General features: G+C 40.3%; 1 protein-coding gene across 1 annotated transcript in view; it reads left to right on the top strand.

Moving 5' to 3' along the window:
- Positions 1 to 26,326, top strand: part of SYT9 (synaptotagmin 9) — a 165,308-nt gene that overhangs the window by 125,252 nt on the left and 13,730 nt on the right. Inside the window, exons 4-6 of the mRNA XM_069073379.1 lie at positions 21,013 to 21,133; positions 23,348 to 23,519; positions 25,972 to 26,101. Coding sequence (XP_068929480.1) covers positions 21,013 to 21,133; positions 23,348 to 23,519; positions 25,972 to 26,101 — 423 coding nt within the window. The remainder of the gene's footprint in view (positions 1 to 21,012; positions 21,134 to 23,347; positions 23,520 to 25,971; positions 26,102 to 26,326) is intronic.

The following is a 26,326-nucleotide window of genomic DNA, read 5'->3' as shown; positions in this document are numbered from 1 at the left end:
CCCTATTATATACCAATAAGATGCAGGAATCAGAAATTTTAGTCATTTCAGTCACATCTGACTCTTCATGACCCCTTTTGGGGTTTTCTTGGCAAAGATTCTGAAGTGGTTTGCCATTTCCTTTTCCAGTTCATTTTTACAGATAAGGAAACTGAGGCAAACAGGGTTAAGTGACTTGCCCAGGGTCACACAGCAAATAAGTATCTGGCCAGATTTGAACTCTTGAAGATGATTCTTCCTGATTCCAAGCCCAGCGTTTTATTCACCATACTACCTGGTCACCAGGCGGCACAGGAATTAAAGAAAAGGAATCAGAAAGTTCAGCAGAGTGTCTCTGTGACTTCTCCCTACTTCAGTTTCATGTCCACCACCATATTACCTCATTGTGAGCAAGCCAGGCAGGATAGCCAGACATCCAAAGTAAGAACTCCTTAAATTTGGGCCCAGTTCTGTGTAGAATTGGACCCACCCAACCTTTCGGACAAAGCACAACAGAGGCTCACACACAGTCAGGAAGAACCTGGTCTCATAGCAAATGGCAGTCTCACCTCTCACTATTTATATGCTGAGCTCTCCATCACCCCATCACCCGCTCAAAGATCGGCAACAGAATACTCTCAGGAGATGTATCTCTCAGGTGGATCTTTGAGACTTAGTCATTTTAGTGTCTATAAATAAAAAGTGTTATAAGCAGCTAAATTAGCGATGCATACTTACTGTCTGTGGCCTTTGTCATTGAAAGGAGGTGTTTTTGCTAAGGTTGGCATGGGGGAGAGGGAGAAAAATTAAGAAAAGAATCGAAATTTTCAGATAAATCTGAATCATCAAGCTTTTATATTCTACTTGACAGGGAGAATTATTCTGATCTTAAATATACTTACCATATATTAGGATGTGTGTGTTGTTGGGGAGGGGCAGGAGACAAGGATCCTGCAGCTAGTGAATCCCTTGTTTTCCTTTAAACAAATGGGTTCTCACTCCTGTCTGACAGCTACCAGAAGCCTCTGTTTTGGTAAGAGCTGACATATTCACAAAGACCTTACATGAGCCCATGACTTGCTAAGCAGTTCCACAAAGGGAGAATATTTTCTGCTACTCTGATCTAGGCCTTACCTATCTCTGAGGAAAAAGGAAGCTAAGTAACTGAAAATATATTAACCTGTCCATACAATATTGAGCTGACTGGAGTTGATAAGCATTCTGCTATACCAGTGCTTGACTGGAAGGGGCACTCTAAAAAAAGACTGACGATTCTTGTCGATCAATCATATCAGTCGGACTCTCCATGACCCCATCTGGGGTTTTCTTGGCAAAGATACTAGAGTGGTTTGCCATTTCCTTCTCCAGTGCATTTTACAGATGAGGAAACTGAGGCAAACAGGATGAAGTGACTTTTCCAGGGTCACACAGTTAGTAAGTGCCTGAAGTCACATTTAATAAGTCTTGTTGACTCCAGATCCAATACTGTATCCATTGAACCATACAGAGCTGCCATAGGGCAATTCTAGGGTGATACTAAGCAGCAAAATGACAAATCCAAAACAAATTGCTGGGTGCCCACACATCCTAGGTCACAGGATCACCCCATCAATGACTTGGAGATTCACCTTTTCAGAACTGATTTAAAAGGCTCTTGCCTTCATGCTAGGGACTGTCCCTTTTCCTTCCTTTGTTCTAATATTTTCTGATGCCTAGACTCTAACTTGAAGCACTGGCCTTAGCCCAGTGTCTGACCACTTAATAAATTCTTGTTAACTTAGAGTCATGGTCTCTATCTCTGATCATCCTTGGGTATTTAGGTTTAGATACCTCCCACCATATCTTAGGAGACTGTGCTGCTGCCACCATATCTTGGTAATGATAATAAAAATAATAATAGATAGCATTTACATGGCACTTTAAGGTTTGTAAAGCATTTTAGAAATATTGTTTAATTGGATCCTTACAACAGCCTTGGGAGGTAGGTGCTAGGAGTATCTTTATTTTACAGATGAAGAAACTGAGATAAATAGAGGTAAGAGACTTGCCCAAGGTCACACAGCTAGTATGTGTCTAAGGCTGGATTTGAACTAGGCCCTAGTTCACCCTAGTTTCTAGGGTCTTTCTGATTCAATCCACTGTACCACCTTACTGCAAGATTCCAGGCATCGCCTCTCCTGACTTTTCTTGTCCATGCTTCCACACTCTCTAAACCACTAAGATATATTTTCCTAGGGCTCATTAAAAAGGAAAGAGAATGGTGTAAAAAGTATAAAGGATATAATTTCTGATAATTAATTGTGAATATAAAATCAACACCACCACCACCACCACCCCAGAACAAACTGGATGATACCAAAACTTGCTTAAACTAACCTAACTTTAGCCACCCTTCCACAGGCCTAGAGGAACCTCATTGCATTCTCAGCCCATATCCTGATACCCTGGCATGCTGCTCACAACCCAGCCTTCCTGAAAAGGACATTTTTGCACCAGAGTCTCCCCCATGTCTGCCATGTTGGAACTTGTCTGCCCGAGTGAGATGGATGGGCCCATTCCATAAGCCCGAGTTCAACCAGAAATCCTGCTGACAAGAGAACAGACTGTTGATTTTGCCATAGATTAAGAGCTAGAAGGAACTATAACTCATCTAGGTCGTTGATATCAAGCCCCTCATCTTACAGATGAGGAAGTTGCCACTGGTAGAGGTTAAATGGTCAGTAAGTTTGAGTCATGCTCTAAGAGGGGAGAAGAACAGAGCTCATAAAAGATGGTATTTTGTTACCAAATTCCTTGTTGGCAAGGGGGCTAGTTAATAATAAATAACAACAATAACAACGACATTAATAATACATTCCAGTTCATCCTCTATTCAGGTGTCAAACCACCGACTAACCACAAGGGTGAGCATGTCACCCCCCACTCATTCCAATGGCTTCCTATCACCTCCAAGAGCAAATGTAAAATCTTCTGTTTCTCTTTCAAAGCCCTTCCTAACCTGACACCTTCCTACCTTTTCAGTCTTATTGACCCTTACTCCTCTCCATGTTCTCTGGGATTCAATGCCACTGGTCTACTCGCTATTCCTTAAACACTACCCCACCATCACGACTCCCGGCATTGTCACTTGCTGTCCTCCACACCTAGGAATCTCTCCCTCCCCATGTCCACCTACTGGCTTCCCTGGCTTCCATCAAGTCTCAGCTGAAGCCCGATGTTCTACAAGATGTCAGTCTCAGTCTTCCATAATCCTTGAAGCTTTCCTCTGAGATTATCCCTGCTTTAATTCTGTCCATAGTTTATCGGTGTATAGCTGTTCCCATATCGCCTTGCTTATTAGACTGGGAGCCCCTACTAAGCATAGTGTCTGGCTTACAGCAGGCACTTAACAAATGCTTATTAACCCACTGCCCAGGTACAGTATATGTGGCAAAGCTGTGGGTTTGCATTTATGCTATGAGATTGAGAGAAGCCATCTCAGTGAAGAGATACTGCTTTGGAAGGAGAGAGCCAAGAGCTCAGGAGAGCTCAAGAGAACGGATCTGATCTAAGCTCTTATGATCTCAGAAGAGACAAATCAGAGGAAGAAGGGCTTTGTGCTAACCCCATTCTTAGAAAAGCGAACTAAAATAAGGCAAACGTTGCCTTAGGTTTTCCCTGCACTCCTACCGGCTGCCTGAGAGGTTCCAAATCTCTCAGAGCCTAGTCAAGAGATGAGACCCAGGGAAGTTGTGCAGCTTACAAGGGCTTTGGCTGAACGAGCAGCCCAGAAGAGGGGCGGCCCAGTGGGATCAGTGCGTCCTGCCAGGAGGAGGTGCCGAGAACCAGCAGAGAGGCAGCCCTGCCTATCTGGATTGCTGTGACGAAGTCAGTCCCATAATAAGCATTCATTAAGCACCAACTGTATGCCAGACACCAGGCTAAGTGCTGGGGATACATTGTTAGTATCATAAGAGAAAGGCAAAAAGATAGTCCCTGACCTTGGCTACCTAAAGCTAGTGCAGAGATGTGAGCTGCCCTGAGCACACAGATCCCCCGTGCACACGCTCTTCACATGAACATGTAACAGTGGGAGAATGTGTCCCAAGAATGTAACATAGTTGCTATTAATGCCAGGATTAGTTTTTCTTCTGTCTAGTAAATATTGGCTGATTGAGAGTTAATGGAGATCAGTTGGCTGAGTTTAAATGAGAAGCACACACAGGAGCTTCAGTATAGTGGTAGGACTGTGTTTCAATTCTAAGTAATCCTAGGCAGCTAGGTGGTTCAGTGGAGAGAGCCCCAGGTCTGGAGTCAGGAAGACACGAGTTCAAATCCCGCCTGAGACACTTACTAACTGTGTGCCCCTGGGCAAGTCATTTAACCTCTGTTTACCTGAATTTCTTCATTGGTAAAGTAGGGGTAACAACATGCCAAGTTGTTGGGAAGATCAAATGGGGCTATAATTGTAAAGCACTTACTTAGCACAGTGTGTGGCATTGTTTTGTCTTATTTGTGGGGAGAATCTAGAGAACTTGGAATTTTCTAACCTACTGTACCAGCTTCCCAGAATCCTCTCCCCTCCACTGTACCCTTTTCTAAGAAGTTTTTCTTTGCTTCTTCTCTCTTCATTAATTTATCTTCCCATCTCTATTATTTCTGTGTCTCTTGTGGGGTTAAAGTTTCTGAAGCAGCCTCAGAGTTGAGCTCCCTCATAAATAGTTTCTGTGTTATTGCTTTTATTGATTGTGTCTTATCCTCCATTTTTCTGCTGTGCTTCAGTCTGAGAAATATGTGAAGGAAGCAACGTTAGACAGATGTAGTGATATATGATAGAAATATCTTGTGTCCCAAATCATCAAGCTCAGCCATGCCCCCTGCCCTCACCAAGCTCAGTCTCTTTATCAAAGAATATACCATTTCATCTCTAACTCTATGTCTCCCAAGCCATTCAGAATGTCACTTGAAACTAGGAACTCACATATAACTTTCACAATGAATAGAGTGCTGTCCATGGAGGCACAAGAGTCTTTTAGAGAAGGTGACCTCTGAATATATAAACATCTCTCAGACTAAACCTATCAAGAGTTGATTTCCCATCTTCCATTAGAGGGGCACATGATTCCTCCCCCCCTGGAAATTAGCTAAAGCACAACCACTCCACTGTTAGGATGAGTCCCCTTTCAGCTTCCAGCTTCAATCCCTCCTTTCTGCCACCTTTTCCTTCCTTGCACATGGGTTTTGTTTTTACTTCTCTTCTACCAAATTTTCCTCCATTTCAATAATTTTGTATTCAAAATCTACTAATCCCTCTTTCACTTCTTTAGAGATTATCTTCTACATGGATTCAACTTATTCTTATCTGCTAATTTAACTTTTTTGTAGAGTTCCAATTTCTGACATATAATTATTACTAATTTCTTCTTTGAATTTTATTTATTTATTTAACCATTCTGGGTTTTTTTCTGATGGTACATAAATATAGCAGAAATTTGTGTCAACAGTAATGGTAAGTTGATAATGTGCTATTTTTATCAGAAACTACTGGCTCATTTTCCTTTGTATTACAATATTTGGTGAATGTTTTGTTATCATCTTTGAGCCATTACTAATTCTTCCTTCTGACTTTAGGATTTTCTCCACTGATTTATCTCCTTTGTTCTAGAATGTTACTGAGGCCCTTTCTCTTGATAGCTTTACTCTTCTGCCCTTTATAAAAATTCCCCCTTCAGGGGTGGCCAGGTGGTACAGTGAGTAAGAGTGCTGGCCCCAGCGTTAGGAGACCTGGGATCGGTTTGGCCTCAGATACTCAGCACCCACACAAAAACAACGGGCTGTGTAACCTTGAGCAAGCTACTTAACCCCAATTGCTTTTTTAAAAAATCCCCCTTCTACTCACTTTCTGTGAGCAAACTTCCTTCTTTCTAGTGAGCAAACTTTTGTGGCTAGGCTACAGGGTAAACCCTTATCCTCTTCATACTGTGGGATACAGAGTTTGCTGGCCAAAATGTTTATCCTGAATAACCTCCAGTGGGACAGTCTTATTTCCTGCAGGTCCGACTAAAACATCCACACTATTGCCCTCTCCTTGAAGACCTCTACCTATTTCTTTCCTTTCTTCCATATGACTTAGCAGAATCAGTATTTGAGATATGGGAGAGTGGGGAAGTATGCAAAGTCACTGTATCAAGGGTCCCTGTCCTAGAATTGACCCCTAAAGAACCCTGTGAGTTTGCTCTGCATGCCTGTTGATGATAACAGAAGCTGGTGGAGGAGGAGTGATGAGTGAGTACCCTAAATATTAAATATTTCTAATATTACCACAAGGAATGTTAGCTTATCAGGGATGGGATTCTGACTTCTGTGGATTTTGTGGTAAAAATTGAGAGGTTATTGGGGCTGTAAGGTGACTACCAGCTTGCTAGTCACATGGGAGATCTCTCCAAGATGTTTTAAAGATCATTAACAGTGGCTGCGAAGTCACATCTGCCAGTTCTTTCACTCCTTATGGAAGTGGTTTATCTGGACCAAGGCACTCTAACTCTTCAAGGACAGCTAGGTAATTTCTTACTGTCTCTCTATACATGTGTATCTAAGTTCTATGCACAATGCAAACCACTGGATATCAAGATGTTTATTACAGATGAAATTCATGCAGGAAAAAAGTAAAAAAAAAACAACAAACAATGAAAGTGGAAAATGGAAATGTCAGTTTTCGCTTCAAGGACTTTTACTGCACTTTATGATCAAATCTTGTATGGAGTCAATGTTTTATTCTGTACACCCTATACAAGGTACAGATGCCTAAAGCTGGCATCATAATAACTGCTAGCATTGATGGGGCACTTCAAGGTTACAAAACACTTTACACGTGTTATCTCACTGGATCTTCATAATAATCCTGTCAGGTAGGTGCTATTCTTAGCCCTATTTTGCATATGAGGAATCTAAGGTTTAGAGGGGTTAAGCAAATTATCCAGGGTCCTACAGCTAGAAAGTGTTTGGGATAGAAATTTACAGTTGGGTCTTCCCAACTCTAAATCCAACACTATACACATAGCACCATGTAGCTATGTCACAGGAAGAGAAATGGGACATACCTCTCCCATGAGCTTGGAAGCCATTGTGGTTAGCAGCATAGCAAGCAGGAACCATCACAGCTGATACAACGTAGGAGGTAATGGAAAAGGGCAAAGAATTTAACCATTTAGGCAGTAGCATTTTGAGGAGGCGCTAACTTCCCACAGTGACTGTCTCTACAGAACTCAAAGCAGAGCATTTCTGTGATTCTGGAAACTGACTTACTCTCATTTGGCAAGAGCAAAATCTACCCTGCAGTTTCTGGACTCTGTCTTTTCTCCTAGTTTCCTTGGCATGGAAGGCTCTCCCTCTTGGTCTTTACAGATGAATTCCTCCTATCCTTTAAAGCCATAGAGTACAATGCAATACAACACAATACAGCATATATCCATTAAGTTCCTATGTGCAGAGAACCACACCAGGAGCTAAGGAAGGAAGGAAAGGAGGGAGAGAGAGAGAGGGAGGGAGGGAGGGAGGGGAGGAGGGAGGGAGGGAGTACTTGACCACAAACATCTTTCAAGCCAACCTGCCCCCTTTCTGTTAAAAAATCATGGTTGCTGACTCTGGTCTCAACATGGCTTCTACCTCACCATCTTCTTAACTTTTCCTATGCTCACAATTGCCTGTCAACTATTCATCTGCCAGTCCTGTTATCTCTTCATTACCAAGACTGCTTACCTAAATAAAGGTTCCCTGACTGTTCCAACTAGTCCATCCTTGCCTGATCCTTGGCTTGCATTTAAATTTCTCAGTACTGACCCTATGCCACCTTTATCCTTTAGCACCTGCTTATCTCTCCAAATTTCTAACTCTGTTCCAAGTTATATAAAACAGTTCTTACCTCAAATCACCCACCTTCCCAGAAAATGCCTTCTGTTGCTATAGATGGTCCCATGGTCTAATAAATAACTGTAATAAATTAACTGTGCTGCTGGGTGACAGGAGGGTGCCCTAATAACAGTCCAAACCACCAGATATATCCTTTGCTTGAGAACAATGGCAGCTCTTTTTTGAAGCTAGATTTGTAGCTATGCACTTTCTACTTTTTAATTTATCAGTTCATACCTGCTGTGTGAACCTTAGTAATACTTAACTTCTCAGTTATCTAGGCAACTCTAAGACTATTGTTCTTATAGAATGTGCTAGCCTGCTTTGTTAGGAGTGTCTTTATCCAAGAATTCCCCAGAGTCAGGAGACTTGGGATTGAGTCCAGGTTCAGATACTTAGCACCCACCCAGAAACACCTGGCCATGTAACCTCGAGCAAGTTACTTAACTCCAATTGCTTAGGGGCAGCCAGGTGGAGCAGTGAGTAAGAGCCCCAGCCCCAGAATCGGGATAAGCTGGGATCGAATCGGGGCTCAGATGCTTAGCACCACACCCAGAAATAACTGGCCGTGCAACCTTGAGCAAGTTACTTAACCTTGATTGCTTTTTAAAAAAAGAGTTAATCAATTAGTTATCAAAATAATAAAGCTAGGTCAGGTACATGGGTGAAATGAATAAATCTCCCAAGTAGAGGTAGTACCGAAAGATGATAAAGAACTGGGAAGAGTCTTCAAGAGCACACATGAATTGGTTGGGAGACTGATGAGTGAATAAAAGAGAGAAAAAGAGTGGTTGGATAGGTAGGAGGACAACCAGGAGAAAGAAGGTAGTAGCACAGATGTCAACTAAGAAGAGACTATCCATAAAAAGGGACTGACTAAAGACTCCCCCATGGCAGAGAGGTCAAGGAGGATGAGAAATGAAAAAAAGTGTCTTGATTTATGAGGATGATCCAATAGTAATAATAACAGATATCATTTACATAGCATTTTCAGATTTACAAAATTATTTACAAATATTATCTCACTTTATCTTCACAACAAACCTGAGAGGTAGGTATTATTATTTTACCGATGTGACAGATAAGGACATTGAGGCAGAGATTGGGACTTGCCCAGTGTCACATAGTAAATTTCTGAGGTGGAATATGAAAACTCAAGCTTTCCTGACTAAGTCAATAAATATTTGTTAAGCACCTACTATATACAAGGCACTATGCTGTGATGGGGATACAAAAAATGGTAAAAGACAGTTCCTGTTCTCAGGAAGTTCACAATCCAATGGGGAAGACATCATGCAAACAACTGTGTACAAACAAACAATATATAGGATTAGTTGAAATAATTAGCAGAGGGAAGGCACTGGAATTTTAAGTATGACTAGAAAAGGCTTCCGATAGAAGGGGCAATGTTAGCTGGGGTATGGAGGAAGCCAGAAAAACCAGGAGGTGAAGATGAGGAGGGAGAACATTCCAGGCACAAGGAAAAGCTGTGAAAATGCCTAGAATTGTGAGATGGAATGCCTTATTGGAGGAACAGCAAGGAGGCCAGTGTCGCCAGATCAAGAGCACCCAGAGGGAGGCCATGAAGTGTAAGGGTCAGTAGCCCATCCACTGCTCCACCAAGCTACCTCCTGGTGCCTCCTAGTGACCTTGAAGAGGTTGATATCAAAGGAGTTCCCTTTATCCCTGGAATAAGCTGCCTCTTCATCTTCTACCGCTGCCTCCCCTGCCTTCCTTTAAGTCCCAACTAAAATCTCATCTTCTACAGTAAGCTTTCCCCAACCCCTCTTAATTCTAGAGCATCCCTCTGTTAATTATTTTCTATTTATCCTGTATATAGCCTGTTTGCATATGTTGGTTTCTTTGTTGTCTCCCTCATTAGAGTGTGAGATCCTTGAGGGAAGGGACTGTCTTTTGCCTCTTTTTTATCCCCAATGCTTAGCAGAGTGTCTGGAACTCTTAATAAATGCTTATTGATTGTATCAGATCTCTATGAAATAAGAATTGTATTCTTCAAAGCCTCCACAGGAATTCAGGCAAGTAAATTCTATCTACCTTCAGAGTCTGGGTAAAAGCCTTGCTGGAAAGGAAAAGGGTTTCCTTCTTCAGACACTGAACAGGTGACACAAGTGTTTGTGAGTATATCTGGAATTCCACTTTGTTGTCCAATGTGGCATCACCTTGATAATTGTGTCTGTGCTGATGGACATGGGCACTACAGTCAAGTGTTCTTTTCCAGGGAATCTTCAAATATAGAGAGCACCATTGAGCTCAATAAGGACTGCCTAAAATTGGATAATTTGTGCCAACTTGATGAGCACTGTATCAGAAAGCAGTATTTTATTTAGTTTTAATATTTGGAGACGACCAGCAGTTACCACTGAGAAAATTCAGCAAGATGGGTTCTGGACAAACTGGAATCAATGATCAGAAGACACCTTGAGGCTATATGGGACCACAGCCCATATTAATAAGAGATGGCTCTCCAGTCACACTAGATTCAGAAAACCTAGAAATGGACCCACATTCTGTCAGGTGAATAGATGAAGATAGCACACAAGTGATGGGACATCTCTGATCCAGCTGAAGCCTCATTACATCCCTGCCCGGCAGCTGAACTAGCTGCTTCCAGGTGTGATTGAATCGGAAGTGACACTGTGTCCTTCAGAGACAGCTCCAGAATCCCCAAGAGGCTGAACTGATATTTCTACCCCTACCCAAGCTGTCCTGTGAGACCTTCCCAGGCTCAGTCTGGGGAATCAAGGGGAAAAAGCATTCCACCTACCCACCAGAATCACATCCCCACCTCATGCCCTGCACCACAAAAAGAAGCCTGAACCAAGATTTCTCCAATATAGTCATAGCTCACAAATTCAGAATAAGCTAGAGATCTGTACTGGGGTAGTGGAGGTTTTGACATATTGGTTTTGCCATAGATTAAGAACTAGGAGGAAATATAACTCATCTAGGTCATTGATACCAAGCCCCTCATCTTACAGATGAGGAAGTTGCCACTGGTAGAGGTTAAATGGTCAGTAAGTTTGAGTCATGCTCTAAGAGGGGAGAAGAACAGAGCTCATAAAAGATGGTATTTTGTTACCAAATTCCCTGTTGGCCAGGGGGATGGTTAATAATAAATGGCAACAATCACAACGATATTAATAATACATTCCAGTTCATCCTCTATGCAGGTGTTGAACCACCTACAAAAATGTTCAGATTGTAAAACATTCTTAAAGAAATTAAGCTGTTACTTTAAATTATGTCTAATGACGCAATGAGCCCTCCCCCCAAAAAAATTAAATGAAGTTGAAATACAAATTCTCCTATGCTTATTCTAATGAATGGATTAAAATCATTAGCAATTAGCACATTGATTTGCTGAAACAGGATGTGAAAATGATTTTGAAAAAAGTGCTTGAAAAGTAGGCTAAACATTCACCCTTTAACTAATTTGTTTGTTTTTTCATTATGCACAGGTGCAAGGTAGTCAGTATAGCAAACATCTAAATTCTGAATGGGTGGGGCTTGAAGCAATATGCCAATCAGTTTTTTAAATGAATAAAGGGTACAACCAGATTGTGTGAGCAATAAACTATCAAGATTTAGCACATGTGAACATACTGTTATACAATAAAACTACAACAAAATTGTGCCATTTTAAAAGATCTCTACTGCTTGGTAGAGCATAATGGAGTGTGGGTCAATGTGTACTAGAGACTGGTGGTATTAACAGACCCTGAGGGGAAAAATATTTCTTGAAGAGAAGAATGGTATAGTAAAAATATAGACAATTGGTAAATATATAGATGTAGAAATAGAAATAGAGAGATAGGGCTATAGAGATGATGATAGAAACATAGAGATGGATGGGGAAAAAAAGGAGGGGCAGCTAGGTGGCACAGTGAATACTCAGCAGTCAGGAGGACCTGAGTTCAAATCCAGTCTCAAACACTTGATACTTACTAGTTGTGCAACCTCAGGCAAGTCACTTAAACCTAATTGCCTTGCCTCCCCCCTCCAAAAAAAAAAAGGAGTAGGAAAGAAAAGAAAAGGGTCATAGAGATAGAAACAGATATACATATATATATGCAGATAGAAAGAGAGAAATGAATACAGTTATAGATAGGTATCGATATACCTAAAATTGAATATACAAAAAGCTATGTCAGGTGAATGCCACAGCCACTGGTAAGCAGGTTTCAAACAGCCAAGCCGAAATAATCTCCCACCCCTGAATTAACTTAATCTCTATAAGAATTTGTTAAGCAATGATCCAATTTAGTATTTGAGATATCTTTGGTAATCTTGGAAAAAGCAGTTTGAATCAAGTAATATGGTTGGGCATCACGTTGCAAGGGGCCAAAAGGAAGTAGGTTGGAAACTAGGTGCAATGAGTAGAGACAGCTTTCTCTGGGAGTTGGTCTTCTAGAGACTTCCCAAAGTTGACTTCCCCTTTATATGCAGCTTTAGTTGGCTATAGAGAGTACAAAGTCATTTTGGTAATCTACAACTCCCCTGGGTGATCATCAAAAGCAGGAAATGCAGTGGCACAGGATACAAGGGTGGCACCAGGGTTTGTATGAAAGGGCATGTTTTCATTAGATAAGTGAATTTCATTATTGTAAAAGTATTCTTTTATGGGGAATAGGGTCACCTAGTCATAGGCTCATAGATTTAGCAGAAAGTGACCTTAGAGAAAATCTAGTACAACCTCTTAATTTTACAGGTGAGAAAACTAAGTCCAGAGAAGGGAAATGATTTGCTCAAGGTCACATAGGTAATAAGGAGGAGAGCTGAGATATGGACCTAGTTTTTTTCTGATTTCCAATTGATCATTCTTTCTACTATACCATTTAATCTCCAGTCATCTTCATGGCATGAGGCATATTGCTTGGAATATTTTCCAGAGTTTCAATTTGGGTGCTCTATCTATTAGACTGGAGGGAGGAAACGGTGGTCCTATGCCCCAGAAAGGTGATTCCTTGAGAGACAGAAAGTTATAGTGGAAATAACACTGATTTGGGAGTCAGAAGACCTAAGTTCAAGTCTTTTCTCTGACAACAATAGCTCTATAACCTTTAAAAAAAAGTCACAAACTTTCTACATCTTAGTTTCCTGATCTGCAAAATAAAGAATATTCAAACTCTGTGCCTGTCAGCAGTACTCTGAGGACAGCAATTTGGAGTGATAGAAAAGTTTTGGTCCAAAAATGAGATAAAATAGGGATTTCAATCAGAGATGATAGAACTAAGAAGTGACTAAAGGATCAGATATCTTCCTTAACGAGCAAGAGAGCAATTTGGATGGTATGGAAGGTCCAGCACAGAAGAAGAAATGAGTTTTTTTTCAGGTTGTCCACTTCTACAAGAATGTCGCTATACCCCTCTCAGGGTAGGTCTGATATTAATCCAGTGGTGCCCTCTCTAAGGAAGGAAGAGGTCAGCAGATGTTATAATAAACTTTCCAGTTTCCCCACATTTTCTTTGACCTCAAAACGTACCTTCTAGAATTGGATATACCAAAAGACATATTGCATTGTGAATGGCCACCCAAGTTCCCAGGATACAAGTATAGTTTCACACTGCCAAGTTGTCATGGCAGAGGCAAGCTGAGCATTGCTCAATCTTCTTATTAATCTTCAGAAGAAATGCATACATACAGGTGAGGTACACGGATCACTCAGAGAATGACTTCCCTTGATCTGCCAAACTGCAGTGAGGCCAACTGGGCCTGGTTGTGAATATTCCTTATCCACTAACAGCAGATCAGAACCATCAGAACCAGCAAGGCTGGATGGTCTAGGTGAGCCTCCTGATATGTCTGTTCTACCAGTTTTCCAAATGGCCATCTTCACAATGGTACATTTGCTCTGATGCTGTCAGTGTCCTAGAATGTACATGGTAATGTTAAAACTGCTGAAAATAACACCCAGTTAGATATAATGTTAGTTGAGTGGGTATGTCATCTAAAAGTGTCCAGGTTGGTATAGATGGGGAGGAGGAGGAGGAAACAGGCTCCCTCAATGTACATGGTGTCTCTTTACCTCAGGTATGGCCTTTAGTGTGAGCGCCTTTTTTTCCTTAACCAAGGTCAGTTTGAGGGAGGAATATGCATAGAGTTAGAATATATGATGAACTATTTGTAAGGATCCAAGTAAATCAAATTAAGGACAAAAATAAAATATTGTTTAAGCTCATTGAACACACCTTCACACAATCAATAAATTAGGGAATGTGTGTATGTGTGTGTATATGGGTGTGTGTGTATGTGCATAATCTTACTGGATCCTCACAAAAACCCTAATAAGTATTTATTATCATCCCCTCTATGCAGATGAGGAAACTGAAGCTGAGAAAGGTTAAGTGACTTGTCCAGGGTCACTAGTAAGTGTCTAATATGGGATTTGAGCTCAGATCTTCCTGACTATAAATAGGTCCAGCACTATACCCAAAATGCCACCTTGAATCCTGGGTAAAAAATATACAGGTGGATGAGAAAATTGTTGAGATAAAGCACCAACATGATCATGGTTCAAAAGTTCCTTTTAAAAATCCCATGCCTTGCTATTGTCTTCAGGATCAAATATAAAACTTTTTGTTTAGCATTTAAAGCTCTTCATGATCTTTACAATCTTTTAATATTTGATATCCCTCCATGCACTCTAATATGCAGCCATAGTGAGCTCCTTGCTGTTCCTCAAATACAACACTATCTCCCATCTCTTTATCTTTGTACTCGATATTCCTAATCCCTATCCCAATCCATCCTTCCTTCCTTTCTTCCTTCCTTCTCTCTGTCTCTGTCTCTCCCTCTTTCCTCTCTCCCTCTCTCTTCAGTTTCACTTCTTAGAACCCCTGGCTTCCTTTGGGCTTCAGCTCAAATGATCTCTTCTGCAGCTGGTCACTCCTAGTCCCCCGAGCTTCTAGAGGCTTCCCTTCCAAGGTTACCATTCAGCTACTCCAGATGTATCTTGCGTGTACCTTGGTTTCTGTTTTGTCATTTCCCCATAAGAATGTGAGCTCTCAGGGAAGAGATTGGATTTACCTTTTTTTGTTGTTTTCTTAGCACTTTCTACAATGCTTGGCACATAGGAAGTGTTACATACATGCTCACATGATGGACTAAGTCCATGAATCCCAAAAGACCACAGGAACATTGTGCATGCCTAATGTAATAACACAGTATGTAATCTGGAAGGCCATTTTTTATTATTCATTTTGCTATATCTGAATCACATGCCCTTTAGAGGTACAGTTTGATAAAGGATTACTATCTCAGTCAGCTGGTCAAATAGATTTTCCTGGGCTGCATGGTAATTAAACACATCAGTTATGAGACTGATTGAACAGTGGGGTGCCATAAATATAACATACCCATATTTTAGCAGAGTATTTGACAAAATGCACTCAGCACAGTTCCTGACATCTAGTAAGTGCTTTATTAAATGCTTGTTGAGTGACTGGCTGATTCATGAAACCTTTTTTCAATAAGATGGGAAAACAGAAGCTATTTGCCACTGCTTGAACAATTCCATCCTAGGAAGGTGCAGTGGTGAATAGGTCAATATCAACATGAAAGGAATCCCCTAGTTTATTTTGGACTCTATCATCAATAATGTTGTGTTTAATGTTTTTTATCAGTGATTTATATGAAGGCATACCTAACATGCTTATGAAGTGTCTGGACTGCATTTAGCTTGATAAGACTACTAACATATTCAATGTCGAATTTAAATCCAAAAAAACCAAACTCTTTTTTAATTTTTCAAATGCTTTATTAACTTCTGATTTACAACATTCATTTCTGCCAGATTTTGAGTTACAAATTTTCTCCCCATTTTTCCCCTACCCACCTCCCCAAAATAGCAGTCCCACAGGATATCCCCTCCTCCAATCTGCTCTCTCCCATATTTTCTCCCATACCCCTTTCGACTTTTCCAGTGGATCTCTATGCCCCAGTGCCTGTATATCTTATTTCCCAATTACATGTAAAATAGTATTAATAATAGTATACATATACATACACATATATATGTATATTTGAATATTTGATTTTAAAACTTTGAATTCCAGATTCATTCCCTTCCTCCCTGGTCACCCACCCTTACTGGGAAGATAAGCAGTTCAGTATAGGTTGTACATATGTGGCTAATGCAAAACAATAACATAGTAGATATATTGTAAAAGACTGGCTATATTTCCCTCCCTCCTATCCCACCTCCCACTTGTTCTATTCTCTGCTTTGATCCTGTCCCTTTTCAAAAGTGGGTGCTTCCAACTTCCCTCCCCCCCCCAGCCTGCCCTCCCTTCCATCATGCCCTCTCTCATCCCCTTCCCCCCTACTCTCCTGGAGGGTGAGTTACCCTATTTAGTGTGTATTTCATTCCCTCCTCAAGCCAAATTCAATGAAACCAAACTCTTAATATGTGGAAATTATGGACTAAATATAGCAAGATAGGACTTCATGAGAATAAATATGGAGCCATGCAAAAAAAAAAAAATCCTTGTACAAGCATAAGGTGGAGAAAGCCTAACTAGACAGGAGTTCATGATAAAAACATCATTGGAGCATGAACACAGCCAACACTGTGCCATGGTTGCCTAAGAAGCCAATGTAGCCTTGAGCATATCATCCATGCCAATGGAGGGGCTAGCCCACTAGGCTCTACAACAACTGTAATTGTGTTCAATTTAGAGAACCAGGCTTTTAAAGGAGCATCGATAAACTATAGCAAGGCTAGAAGAGAATAACCAACATGGGAAGGGGATGTGTCATAGGAGAAATGGATAAAGGGAAATAGGTCAAGAATGATCATAAATATCAGATGAGATTTCTATAGCCACTTACATCGACAAAACATTTTATCATCATTATTTCTTTTGATTTCCCCCAAATACCTAGCTAATATGTCTTAAAGAAAATATAAATGGAGGGAGGATGTGGAACTGGGAGAGAATTGTAGAGAAGATCCTGCTCTAGGTGTATAAGGAAGCCAGGTGCCTAAAGAATTGGGAAGGGGAGAGTCAGTGGGGAGGAGCTGGTGCACCAAAGACAAAGAGTACTCAGGATTTAACCTAGTCCTACCCTCCCATGCCTAATTTAATCCAAGGAATGCTCCATGGGATCATAAATAATAGATCTGGCACTGGAAAGAGAACCTCAGAGATCATTCAGGCTAACTCCTTTGTTTTACAGGTGGGGAAACTAAGTCCCAGAGAGGTTAAATGACTTGCCCACACAGAGAGTAAATGGAAGACCTGGGATTTGAACACAGGACCTTTTATTCAAAATCCAGTACTCTTTACACAGTAGCACAGGGCCTTTGATGTTTAACCCTTGCTCAGCTTGCATCTACCTCCTATGTTTTGTGAATGTAGAGGACACAGGGGACAGAAGAATGAAATAAGGGCCAATTGGCTATAATGACTAAATTTGATGTGTATAGAAACTCATGTGGGTATATGATAACGGCATTCCTGAATAACATTTGTTGTTGTCTCTTTTAGAGATAAGTATTTTAAGCGTCACCATAAGTTGAATCCTCCCTTGTGACAAAGAGAAATGATGAAATAAAATAGGTAACAAAATAATCTGTAATTATATGCAACATACTGTACCCATCCATAGTCTCCTCCTAACCAGAATAATATTCATTATCTTTTTCCCCAGTAACTAAGGTTGTTAACTACAATTAATTTAAGTTTGACTACTTTTCTGTGTGCTGTTTTAATTGACAATAGTGTAGTCATTGTTCATGTAGCCCTCTATAAGAAATGGGATTGAATGTAGCTTTCCCAACCAGGAGGAAGGACTAGAAGATAATGGGAAGCAAAAGTCAGGAAGTCCCAGTGAATCCTGGGAACCTTTTCTCTTTCCACCATCTGTTGCTGCTACAACTGCTCTGATAGTCCATTACTCAGGTACCCAGGGAGAGGGCAAGATTCCAACTGCCTTTTGAGATCTCATAAGGCCCTGTACCCAAAGAAAAAAAGATACAAACAGGAATTGGCTGCACTCCAGACACAGGCTTAGCTAGGAGACTTATGGTTTGGTGGCTTGGAAAGGCATGGCATCCCCACCCCCCACCCCAGACCAGAGCTCAGAGTTACACCTCAAAACTGACAAAAAGTCCAAGGGAGGAGGATTGGTCCCTGGAGTTCCAGCACAATTAAAAGAGACATCTGAACCAGCAGGAGCTAGTCAGAGGATATGTATGCCTGCTCTGAAGTATGTGTTTTGAGGCATGGGTAAAGGGTGAGGGTAGAAGCAAAGGTATGCTAGAGACAACCTGAACTGACTTGGGAGAGCCAATTGTTAAATTTTCAGTGTGAGCATTTACCTTCAGAAATCAGTAAGCTACAAATTAGGGCTTGACTTATTGGTGGGTTGATTGTCTAAACTTAAAAAAGTGTTGGAGAAAATGTTGATAATGGAGATTAAACTTAAAAATATGTCATGTTCACTTTTTCTTCAGAGTCAATTATTAAATATTTATCAGGATACCTCTGGAAAGACCCCTCCATCACAGCATGCAAATTCTATATGCATATACTATTTCTTTGTTCTGCTTTCTTCTCTGCATTCTCTGCATCCCTTAATATGTCTTCCCATGTTTCAGTAAATTTCTCATTTTGTTCAAACAGTGTAAGAATATTCTGTTCCAGGGGTGGTTAGGTGGTGCAGTGAATAGAGCACCAGCCCTGGAGTCAGGAAGACCTGAGTTCAAATTTGGCCTCAGACACTTAACACTTACTAGCCATGTGACCTTGGGCAAATCACTTAACTCCAATTGCCCTGCCCTCCCCCCTCCAAAAAGCAAAAAATAAAAAAGAATATTCTGTTCCATTTGTATATCACAATTTCCTTAAACATTCCCCAATTGATGAGTACCCACTTAGTTTCCAGTATTTTTCCTACTACAAAGAGCAATGAAATGAATATTTTTGTATATATGGATCCTTTCTTTCTATCGCATATTCTGGTAGAGAAATTGGTGGGTCTAAGACTATGAACAGTTTAGTGATTCTTCTCAAGTAATTCCAAATTGTTTTCCCTAACAGCTGGACCAATTGACAGCTCCATGAGAGTTGGATTAGTGTCGGACATAGAACATCTCCCACAGTGAGAAGAAGCCGTCTCATTAGTCTATAAGAATGGCATGCTGTAGGCCAGTGGGCAACAGCAGAGGAGCTTGTAGACCCATAGGTTTGTGAGAGATGATTTCAAAGGAATTGGATTAGCAAAGTTAGCTGAGAATGAGTCCTGTTGTTTCTGCTTCTCAAACTCATTGAGCCATATTCTCAAAGTATGAATGTCTCACAAGGATGTCTAGTGGGTTTAATTATTTCAGTCATTATAATCTTCACAAGGTCAGGTAATTGAGAGATAGAGAATCAAGAAATGTCAGAGTTGAAAGGGACCTTACAACATGAAGTCTGAGCATTAGAGAAGACCTTACAAAATCCAGTTCAACCCCTTATTGTATAGAAGGGGAAACTGAAGTCCAGAGACATTTATTCTTTAAAATAAAGGATTTGAACTGGATGATCTCAAAGGTTCCTTCAGTTCTAATATGCTAAGAAATTAAGACCCAAGTAATTAGTGCCCTTCCAGTCATTTTGTACATACTCTGCATTTACTTATCTGTGAACATCACCTCCACTCCAGCAAAGTGAGTTCATTCAAGGCAGGGACTATCTTACCTTTCCATTTATATCCCTGGCACCTACCAAAATGACTGCCATTTAACATATGCATAATAAATGATTGGTGATTAAGTCACATGACAAAAAAGTCTCAAAGCTAGGATTAGAACCCAGGCTACCTGAGCTCTCATCTGGGATTCTTTCCCCTGCATGCCTTTCAAGTTACAGTTTTTCTTCCAAAGTCTGCTGACATTTCAGCTTCTCTTGAAGAGTTCTTTGCACTTCCCACCATTAAGCAGACAGATGGGCCCATTTGCAAATCATGGGTTGTGCAATACAGACAGAAGCTTGATTTCAAATCTCAAGTGCCTCCATTAGGTACTGAGAGAGTCATGTTTGGAAAGTCACTATCAAAAGCAAGAATGGAGAAACATGGGGAAAAGGTAAGGAGATCATCCATAGTACAGACCCAAATTCACAAGAACCAAGCACTCCAAATAATAGACCAACAGAATAAAATTCCCCTTACTTGGACTTTTTTGTAAAATAAGCTAAGAGACAAAGAATCTATCCGTAAATTCCTTGAAAATTAGTTAAGGGAAAGAAGGCCAGGGAATAATTAAGAAAAACATAATTCTTGGAGCCTGGTCGCTATGACCTTGCATTCCTTATCTACCGTAGGCCAATGAGGTGTGCCCAGTTACCTTTACTAAATGAAATTACTTTGTTTCCTAATGAAATTATATTTTCCCTATTCTTTCTGGCTATACTGCTTGTGGGATTGAAGAATTATTTTTCCCCTGACCTTGAATGCCTAGAAAATGTAAGGAAGCTTTACTTCCCCAATTAAGAACACCATAGGCAGGCTTCTCAAGAAATGTAATTTTTTTTAAGTTAGAGAGGAATACTTGGTGTGGGGGGCATTACAATTTACAATGATTTTGAATTAGTACAAGGGCACAATGCACAATCATATCTGTATCTTCTCAGTGGTCCTTTCGGAATTGTTGTTTGACTAGAGTGGAACAGGAAGGAGAGGCCCTATTCCAGCAAAACTGATGCACATTTGATATAAACAGAGGAGTCCTGTGCTGGTGGGCTTCTTTCTCTGAGGGAAGTGGGGGATAGAACTTTCACAACTTACAATAACCCTCTCTTTCAAAGAGAAAAGATTCAGAGACTAGAGAAGCAGCAGATATCATGACAGTGAAGTTACTTACTATGTGACCATATTTTCTGAACACTGGAGGTTCAATAGGGTGTTGTGGTATAATGGAAAGAGCACTATTTTCACAAAAAGAATAATATTCACAATGGTTACAAAAAGGGAAATGTTACGATTCTTAAAAAAGGAAGTCAAACAGAGTAAATGAAAATGCAAAAATGGCCCCAGAAAGGTGGAGGGACTTCTCAGGCAGAATGTTGTCTACATTGTTAATCACTAGATGACCATTCATCTATCATTCTCTAAAGCTTGGACTTGTGGTTTTCTCAACAGGAAAATGTGGATCTTGGAGATTTAATGTTTTCCCTCTGCTATCTTCCAACTGCTGGAAGACTGACCATCACCATAATCAAGGCCAGGAACTTAAAAGCAATGGACATAACTGGAGCATCAGGTAGGGAATTCACCAGCTTGACCTCTCTGCCTCTACTCTTCAAGACCCTTTTTCATTGGTCTGCCCACAAGTAAATGGGAAGATAGACACTACTTGTGTTCATTTGTATTGATTAATTCAATCATTAGGAGTCCAGTTCATTCTTCAGATACATGTCACTGATTGGTAAATGCAAGGCCAGCCTTTGTGACCTCAACAAGGTTGGGATGTCTCCCCAGAACCAGAGGTGGGGGGCTATGGGTGTAGAACACTGCATATAATACCAGATATTTTCAACATGTCAGTTAATTTTGCTGAACTCTTGCCCCTTTTTTGATTCTTTCTTATAAGGGATGGTTCTGTGGGAGGTAAATGGTAATACATTAGAAGATATGAGTGATATGAAAATAAAATATACAATTTTTTTAAAGAACCAAGGCCACAAGTTAAAGTTCCAAGAAAGCAAGGAAACTTTGCACTTCCCTGGTTCCAAAACATTATTCCATGCACTCTGGGATCTCATTTCCTCTCCCCAGCTCCCCAAACCTACAGGAGCTACTTTGATGGTAGTTCAACATGTGCATGGACTACACTGGTTAGCTACTGGGCAATTGCATCCCCAAAAAGTACAATAGGAAGAGATCCTCTACAGTTTAGAGAATACTCATAAGCTAGAAGATAGTGAGGAGAGGTAAGCAGGAAAAGGTAATGACATTGTTTTTTGTGAGATTGTAAGGCCCTATTTATTGCCTTCTGAAGCCCATCCTAGCTTTGGGGGGGAGGGGGAGCTGGGAACCCTGGGGAAGGGGGTTAGAACGGAAAAGACCTAGAAGTACAGATACAGAAAGAATAGCAACTGCTCATTTAAGAGAGAGCCAGGAACATCACAAACTAAAGTAGGAATATCAGCCCTTTACCCTGAAGCAGCATCTCAGCAGTGAGAAGCACAGCCTCATTCTTCCTTCCCAGTCAAAACTCTCTATTGCTAATGACCAAAGAAAAGATAAGTCCTAGGGGAAAACTCCACCCATATTTTGTTCCTTCTAGGAAGGTATTTCCCTTTTCCACCATGATCAGGGAAGAAATTTTACTTTAAGATCCAGATCTGCCTTTGACAGCTAATGAGCTATGTACCATTGAGTAATCAATCAATCAGCATTTCTGTGCTGAGCACTGTGCTAGGTGCTAGAAATTCAAAGATTAATGTCCTTGCATTCTCAAGGAGCTTATACTCTATAAAGAGAAACAATGTGTGCATATATAAGTATACCCAGAATAAATGCAAGGTAGTTGGTGATGGTTGGATCAGGAAAGACTTCATGTAGGAGGTCAAGTGAGAGACCACCTCTCAGCATCTCAATTTCCCTCTCTATAAAGGAAAGACTTTGACTAGGGCAGGAATTCTTTTTTAGGCAGGGCAATTGGGGTTAAGTGACTTGCCCAAGGTCACACGGCTAGTAAGTGTTAAGTGTATGAGGCCAAATTTGAACTCGGGTCCTCCTGACTCCAGGGCAGGTGCTCTGTTCACTGCACCACCTAGCCACCCCAGGGCAGGAATTCTTAATGTAGGATGCTTAAGCTTAGTTTGGTGTTTTGTTTTATTTTTTACAGTTTGATAACTATATTTCAATATAATCAATTTCCTTTATAATCCTGTGTATTTCATTTTATGCATTTAAAAGTATGATTTCACGAAGGGCCCCATAGATTTCACCAGACTGGCAAAAAGGTCTAAGACACAAAAAATAGTTGAGTCCCGCGATAAGATCAGTCCTAATGTCTCTTCTAGTTCTAAGTTATATAGTCTATGTTCTTTCCCAGTAAACATAACTAAATCTAGCAAGAAGACTTTTCTGAGTCCTGTGGGCATGGATTACTGCAGGACCCTGTGAAACTGACTTAAATACAGTCACACCCCTTCTGGAAACAGCTGATAGGTTCAGAAAAAGTCTCCATACCATTTAAAGTGACATCATAAGCTACATCTAAAATCTTGCCTAAACAAATCCCTTAGTTGTGTATTATATTCACTCTAAAAGAGAAGCCTTTCAGCTCTAAGAGCCTCCTGAACATTTCAATAACCTAAGGCTCGAATTTGGCTCTCAATGTACAAGTTCTACACACAGATAAACACACCCACATGGGTGTAACACAATACACATGTGGGACAGATACTTTCTGTGCTCTGATTAACATCCATCCTCATTTACTTATGCTCCTTGTGTCTCCACACAGATCCTTATGTGAAAGTCTCACTGATGTGTGAAGGCAAACGCTTGAAGAAAAGAAAAACTTCCACCAAGAAGAATACACTCAACCCTGTTTACAATGAAGCCATAGTCTTTGATGTCCCCCCAGAAAACATTGACCAAATTCACTTGTCTATAGCTGTCATGGACTATGACCGGTGAGATGCCTGTAACTTATACTTGGTGGAAATCCCCTGTGGGGTACTTTTGATCAGTGGGCTCTGGGATGACAGGCAGGCACAAATGGGTCTGACAGACCACAAATGGGTATGAATGTATATTTTATAACAGATCAAAGAAAAAGGAGGTTTAATGGAAAGTTTCAACATTTTAGCAATTATATTGATACCACTCTCTCCCCCTTTTTCTCATTCTTCAATCGCTGATCACCCAATCTTATTTTCCTCTGTATCATTTTCTCTCACCTCTGTCATCTCTATATACCTCAGGATATCATTAATGATCATCTCCTAAATCCTCAGCTCTAGGACCTAATGTCCTACTTGCTTGCTCTTTCTTTCTTAGACATTGCTCTCAAAAGATCTGACTCATCTTCAATTTTAAACTTCAGGTACTTTTGTAAAAAAAAAAAACAAACAAGCCATATTTTAAATATGTGACTTGGAATCTGCATTCCCTATTTCCCTGTCTCTTAAAGTTTTTAATGCAAATTGTTGCCAACCACTTAAATGTGAAGTAAATCACCCAAAAAGTCCATTAACCAAGACAGACTTAGGTATTTGTGTATATTAACACATATAAAGTGCTGTCTTTTAAAGTTAATACAGCATAAAAAGATGTATTTATAGCCAAAACTGTTGTTATTTTTTTTTCATTTAAAAGCCACAGTTTTTTTAAAAAATAAAGCAAAGGAAGCATCAAGCAATATATATACAAATCTCTTTTTAAATTTTCTAATTAGAGTCCTTTCATGTGGTTTTAAATTTTCCTACTCCTTGATATTCTTGGTTGCCAAATCTTGGCCAAAACTGCACCTGAAACCCTGACAGGTTGGTGACTCTAATATTTGTGAATGCCCTTGATTGACCCAAAATATGATCATTTGCCAGGATACAAAACCTTGTGAAGCAGGTCATATGAATGATAATCCCAAACTAAGTATATAGTTCTGTCTTCTGTCTCCTCCATGTTGTATGAAATGCTTAAAATGTCATCCTGATTAGTTACAATTCTACCAACCAGTCATATGCAACTCCTGCTAGCATTTCAATAGTTTTTTCCAAGAATCAAAATTATCAACTCAGCGAGAGAGAGAGTGAGCAAATGAATTTGACTTACAAAAAGAAAGCCATGACCAGAATGGAACAACTAATGCTTTACCCCAAGGCGCCAAATTTAGAAGGTGCAAAGTGCATGTACAGTCTTTTGATAACCAAGGATGAGCTTTCCTGCCCCATCCCAATCTTCAGTGACTCAATAATAGCATGATACCTTGGAAGGTTTATGGTGCTTGTTCTGGAGAGGAAGAGGACAGTTCCAAGTTCTAACTCTGGTTCTAAATTATGTAGCTTAATATGTTGGCTGTCAAACTCAAATAGAAACAGAGACCACCAAACCATACATAGAGATTCCTTTGAACGCACATTAACTTGGAAAACTGCATATTAACTTATCAATCATTTATTATATATTATTATTTATTATTATATAATCAATTATTATATTTTACTGCATTTTTATTTATTTTGTTAAATATTTCCTAATTACATTTTATTCTGGTTCAGGTCATACTCAGTCCTTGGGTCTCAGGTTTGACACTTCTGGTCTAGATTATATACAACTAGGAATGACACGAATAAAAACTACTTAAAGGAAGAAAGTCCCTGCTTAAGTCAGAGGGCAAGGGCTATGGGAAAACGAACTAATGAGAAAAAAATAAGAAAATTACTTTCGTTTACAAAGAGGCAAAATATATGGGCTTGGTTAGATTAATTTTAAAACCTGCCAAGGAAATAAGATGATGAAATATAGAGAAAGCTTCAGAAACCCAGGTTCTAAAGCAGTGATATTCTGTCACGTTCTAAATGAAGGGCAGTTAACCAAGCACTGACCAGAGAGATCCTTTATAAAGAGAAGGCAAAAAAGTGGGAATAAGAAGCCTGGTTTCTTTTCCCTCCATTACCAAAAACTGGGAGACCTTTTGCTATCCTACCTTCTGTGGGGCCTTTGTGCTCCCACCTGACACAGACCCTGTCCTCATTAACCCTCTCTGCCTCTTTCAGGAACTTGAAAACTGCCTGGGATTAATATGGTACCCAATTAAATGGGGCTGTGCAGTGTGATTAATTAATATTTATGAAGCATTGTGAAGGAAAAAGAGGGAACCTATGAATGAGAAAGACAGGGATAATCCTACAGAAACTAAAGAAATTGGGGATCTAACCCTCTCCACATATACACCTCACTCTCCCTCCTCTAATTCTAGTTCAAGACATCCTTATTCCTAACAGTCTGGGAACTCGATTTGAGCACAGCAGTGTGGGGCTGACAAGCAGACAGCAATCAATGTTCTGTCTCACTGCATGTAAATAATGGTTGTCACTGAATGTCAACATTTTAAGAAAAAAACATTGTGGGCCATTTTCACAGTGTAGGTCACAATGAGATCATTGGGGTGTGCCAAGTAGGCAACGAAGCAGAGCGTCTTGGACGAGATCACTGGAGTGAAATGCTATCATACCCTCGGAAACCCATCGCTCACTGGCACCCACTAGTTGAGGTAAGCCCTACCTCTCTCCTAACTGCTCAGTTTCTATAGCAGAATAAATGCTGTAGTCAAAAGTGGTACATTTAAGGGCAGAGATCTAAGTTGCCAGAGGATCTCCCCTTAGATAAAGTTTAGAAGAAAGGACAGGACAGGACAGGACAGGACAGGACAGGACAGGACAGGACAGGACAGGACAGGACAGGAAAGGAAAGGAAAGGAAAGGAAAGGAAAGGAAAG

Source organism: Petaurus breviceps, unplaced genomic scaffold (genome assembly GCF_028583685.1).
Source record: "Petaurus breviceps papuanus isolate PSGF00001 unplaced genomic scaffold, PetGlider_PUasm1.0 140, whole genome shotgun sequence".
Classification (NCBI taxonomy): domain Eukaryota; kingdom Metazoa; phylum Chordata; class Mammalia; order Diprotodontia; family Petauridae; genus Petaurus; species Petaurus breviceps.
Note: the sequence above shows the minus strand (reverse complement) of the source record. Positions and strands in the feature narration are given on the sequence as shown.